The 5,225-nt window shown below is 42.5% G+C and overlaps 1 protein-coding gene across 1 annotated transcript; it reads right to left on the bottom strand.

Moving 5' to 3' along the window:
* Nucleotides 1-344: 344 nt before the first annotated feature.
* Nucleotides 345-1,096, bottom strand: TXNRD3NB (thioredoxin reductase 3 neighbor). The gene is given in 2 exon segments (XM_011950747.1): nt 345-598; nt 709-1,096. Coding segments are annotated over 2 exon segments (594 nt in total). The 3' UTR covers nt 345-392.
* Between the last annotated feature and the right edge of the window lie 4,129 nt (nt 1,097-5,225).

Raw genomic sequence — 5,225 nt, 5'->3', positions numbered from 1 at the left:
CCTGGAGGTCGTCTCCAGGGACACGAAGCAGGTGGAGGAGGGTTGACGGTGGGGGCGGTGGGGGGTGTCTGCAGGAGCAAATAGAATGTCCAGCACACTGCCTTGCTTCAGGAATGACTTTTCTGACTCAAACTCAGCAGAGTAAGTGGCATGCTGTCCCCTGCCCCACCACACACTGCTCCTCACCAAAACCAAAACCATGGGCCCCCGCTGCTCACCAAAACCAAAGGCCATACCCTCTGTGCCTACTGTCTCAGGCCACGCCTGCCAACACCCCCCTGCTAGCTGGCCAGTGGCGACTCCCTCACAGGGGAGCGTTATTCTCAAATGGGGATGTATGAGTCTATCGAACTCAGCACTCGCATTTCATTGTTTGTATTCGGTGCCTTATTTTATACACGTAATATGTGCATGTGGTCTAAAGAGACAAGAAGCCCTAAAAGGCTCACATGAAATACCTCTGCTCTCTGAACCACCTTTCCCTTTCCCCAGGTCCCTTTCCCAGCAGCAGTGGTTTTGTCTGGTTTGGTGTTTCTCATTGCTAAGTCATTGGGTGTAGCTGCCCTGGCTTCTTCCATGAGAGACCATCTGCTGGTATCTGTTGTGGGATATGAGGACTTAGTTGTTACAAACTGGCCTCTGTGCCCTGTCTCATCCCCTAAAGCAATTGCAGGAGAACTTCTGGTTAAATCAGCGTTCATCACTTACATTTCATGCCTGGGCAAACATCATCCTTTCTCATGGCTGGCTCTGCCTTACCCTCCACTTCCCCAGGGCCAGGATAGGTTTCTTGGCCTTTCCCCTCTGGCTGCCCAGGCTCTCCAGAAAGACGTTTTGCCTTCTCCTGGCTGGAGGGTACAGACCTGGCTTGCAGTGCCCTGGAGATCTTCAGTAGTCTCTTAATCTCTTCCAGGGGACTGGGAACCCCCTGTCCAAAAACCTTGTCTCCATGTTCCAGAGAGGACGCCTCTGCAGTGGTGCGGGAGCAGCAGCAAGCTAGCCTCACGCTCAATCATGCCCTCACAGACTCCGGTGGTGTCTGCTGCTCAGCTTTCAGCTCCGGATGCCCAAGCCTCCTCTCACTCAGGTCCCTCATCCAACTCTGGCTTCCAGAGCTCAGCTGCTGCAGTCTCCTGTCCTCCTATCATTCCGGGTCTATGCTTTCATGAAACATCCCGCTGCAATCTGAGAGAACCTTCAGTAGACAGTATCATTACATTTGTTTTTTCATCCACCTTCTTAACCCAGAAGTCGGCTTTATCTTATATATCTTTTCTTCTGTGCCATTATTATTATAATTCCTTTCTGTTTCAGGCAGTAAGACTGTTTCCTTTTACAGCAGTTGTAAACCAAAAAGTATCTGAGACAGGTCCCAATCAATTTAGAAGTTTACTTTGCCAAGGTTAAGGACACATCCCGGGAGACAGGTCTGTGCTTTTCTCCAGAGATAATTTTAATGGCTTCAATATTTAAAGGGGAAAAGCCTGCTGGAGAGGACAGAGGGAGAGTATGGTCTCATTACTGAATCCACATGTTGCAAGAGAAAAGGAGCAGGTAGGGGAATGGTCAGTTATGTGTTCATCTTGTGCTCACTATAAGATAAGGTGAACATGGAGTGAAGATCTTTAACTTTTATCTGTCACTGTCTGCTCAGGAACAAAAGGAAAGACTGCTTCTTGCACGACTCGGCTTTCAGCTTAATTTTTTCCTTTCGGCAGAGTGAATTGGGGTCCCAGTTTTTATTTTCCTTTGTAAACCAAAAATAAAATTCTAAGGCTCCCCAACCATTTGAATGAACCCTTCTCTCCACCAGGGCATTCCAACGTTAACCAGAAAAACTGGTTTAGGCCATGATGGGAAGGGAGCGTTGAACATGCTTCATCATACCATCTTCCTGTTAGCAGCACTGGCGATTCAATACAGGTCTGCAGCAACCTCTGTTCTTGCCTCCTCAGAGGAAAGAATTCAGCCGAGGGGCATAAGGCAAAGGGAGAGACGGAGGCCAGTTTGGAGCAGGAGTGAAAGTTCATTAAAAAGTTTATATACTTTTTATAAAGGTTTAGAGCGGGAATGACAGGAAGTAAAGTACACTTGGAAGAGGGCAAGAGGGCGTCCTGAGCGATCAAGTGCACGGTTTGGCCACTGATTGGGGCTTATATGTTGGCAGGCTCCCAGAGGGTTGCATCCCTTCTGCCCTGATTCTTCCCTTGGAACGGGCTGCCTGCCTGCGCCGTGGCCTGCCAGAACTTGGGAGGGACCACAGGTGTGGTATGTTTACTGAAACCGTGCGCATGCTCGCTTGAGGTGTTCTTCCTTCACCAGTCAAGTGTTTTAAACTCCACCGTTTTGCCTCTTAGTGCACATGCTGGAACCCACTCGCTCAACTCCTGAGACCTTATCGGGAAGCTGCTGATTACCAGTTTCAGATTGTATCTATCTATTGGGAGACTGCCTTTTCCTGACGCTGGCTGCAACCAATTATTATTTTAGAGAGACAGTTTAACGACTGCCTGACCATCACCTGATGGTGGCCTGACATTCCTGGTGGGGAGGCCCTCTCCTGCCCTGCTCATGTCTGACTACCACTCCCTTTTGGATTTCAGGAAAAGCTGACCAGCATTAACATCAACACAGACCTTAAGTGTGATAAGAAACATTTATAGTCTATTCTCTCTGAAGCCTGCTACCCGGAGGCTTCATCTGCATGTTAAAATTTTGGTCTCCACAACCCCTTAACATCGTAACCCAGATATTCCTATCTATTGATCCCAGGTCTTTAGATACTAACTTAACTCTTTCAAACAACTACCAATCAGAAAAGTTTTAAATCTACCTATAACCTGGAAGCCCCTTTGTGTATCTTATATGTTTTTGATTGATATCTCCTGTCTCTCTGAAATGTATAAAACTAGGCTGTGTCCTGACCACCTGGGGCACATGTTCTCAGGATCTCTTTGGCCATTGGTCACCCATATTTGGCTCAGAATAAATCTCTTCAAATATTTTAGAGTTTGACTCTTTCATTGACACCTTTCACATAACAATATTAAGTTTCCTTTTAAAATACATGTATTTAAGTACATATTCATAAAATGTAAGTTGATTTACAAAAATATTACTAGGTAGGGCAGGCACGGTGGCTCACACCTGTAATCCCAACACTTTGGGAGACCGAGGCTGGCAGATCACCTGAGGTTGGGAGTTCAAGGTCGGGAGTTCAAGACCAGCCTGACCAACATGGAGAAACTCCATCTCTACTAAAAATACAAAACCAGCTGGGCGTGGTGGTGCATGCCTGTAATCTCAGCTACACGGGAGGCTGAGACAAGAGAATTGCTGGAACCTGGGCAGCGGAGGTTGTGGTGAGCTGAGATTGCACCATTGCATTCCAGCCTGGGCAACAAGGGCAAAATTCCATCTCAAAAAAAAAAAAGAAAAAAAATTACTAGGTAAACAGTGCAGGTAAAAAGTGACTGGTAGAAATCAGGAGTGATGGAAGTTTGGGAAATAGAGTACTTAAGGAATTTTAAGGTTCCTTAGATATTTCTGAAATCTAATGATTTTGTAACCATCAGGAAAGTAAAGAAAGATACCAAAATCTCCAAATTTGTTTGATCTGAAATACCCACATGATCATCTTAGTAGACTGAAAAAGTTTTGACAAAATCCAACACTCTTTAAATGATAAAAACTCTCAATAAACTAGGAATAGAAAGGAACATCCTCAACTCAACAAAGGGTGTCTGTTCTATTCCACAGGGAATAGAACATTCAGTGATGAAAGACTGAATGCCTCCCCTGGGATTGGGAGGAAGGCAAGGAGTTCTCTTCTGGCCACTTCCACTCAACATTACACTGGAGGTTCTAGCTTGTGCAACCAGGAAGAAGGAAACAATCCTGTCCAAATTGGAAAGGAAGGAGTACAATTATTTTTATTTGCAGGTGACAGGAACCAGTATATAGAAAATTCTAAAGAATCCACTAGAAAAACTACTAGAACTAATAAAACTAGTTCAGCAAGATTGCAAGACATAAGATCAATATACAAAAATCATATACACTAGCAATGAGCAATCCAAAAATGAAATTAAGAAAATTTCATTGACGAAAGCATCAAAAAGAATAAAAATATTTGAGACTAAGTTTAATAAAAGAAGTATAAGACCTGTACCCTGAAAACTACAATATATTGCTGAGAAAACTTCAATAAGCTCTATATAAATGGGGAGATATTCCACGTTCATACATACTGAGACTTCATCATTAAGATAAAATACTCTCAAAGTGATCTATATATTCAAGGCAAAATCCCAGAAACTGATAAGCTGATCCTAAAATTTATATGGAAATACAAAGAATCTAAAATAGCCAAAACAATCTCGGAAAACAACGAAATAGAAGGAGTCACACTTCCCACTTTCAAAATGTAATACAGGGTTACAGTAATGAAGACAGACAGTGTGTTACTGGCGTAAGAATAACCAGTGGAACAGAATTAAGAGTCCTTCTGGACTCTTTATGACCAACTGATTTTTCTTTAATTTATGACCAACTGATTTTTGACAAGGGTGCCACACAATTAAATGTAGAAAAGGCAATCTTTCAAGGGTACTCTGTCCAGTGGTACTGGGACAATTAGATACATGCAGACAAAAAAATGAACTTAAAAGCTTACCTCACATCACACATAAAAATTACCAAAAATAGATCATAGACTGAAATATCAGAGCTAAAACTATAAAACTTCTAGAAAAAATGAGGAAAACTTTATGATTTTGCATTAGGCATAGTTCTTAAATAAGATGCCAAAATCATAATCCAAAGGAGGGAAAAACTGACAGACTTTATCAAAATTACAATTTTTGTGCTTCTACAGACACCAAATGAAACAAGCCACAAATGGGGAGGACATATTTTCAAATCACATATATGGTAAATAACTGGTATCCAAATAATGTAAAGAGCTCTTATCGCCCAAAAATAAGAAAACAAACAACTCAGTTAAAATATGGACAAAAGATCTGAAAAGACATTTCACCAAAGAAGGTACATGACTGGCTGAGAAGTACCTAAAAGGCCCTGAATATTGTTGGTCATTAGAGAATGAAAATTAAAACCTCACTGAGACACCACTCTCTACCCATTAATGCCTATTATAAAGAATTATTATTGTCGAGGATGCGGAAAAACTAGAAATTTCATACATAGCTAGTGGAAACATAAAA

The sequence above is a fragment of the Colobus angolensis genome, unplaced genomic scaffold (assembly GCF_000951035.1).
Source record: "Colobus angolensis palliatus isolate OR3802 unplaced genomic scaffold, Cang.pa_1.0 Scaffold31, whole genome shotgun sequence".
Lineage (NCBI taxonomy): Eukaryota > Metazoa > Chordata > Mammalia > Primates > Cercopithecidae > Colobus > Colobus angolensis.
The sequence above is the reverse complement of the archived record's forward strand: the minus strand, read 5'-3'. Positions and strand labels throughout refer to the sequence as shown.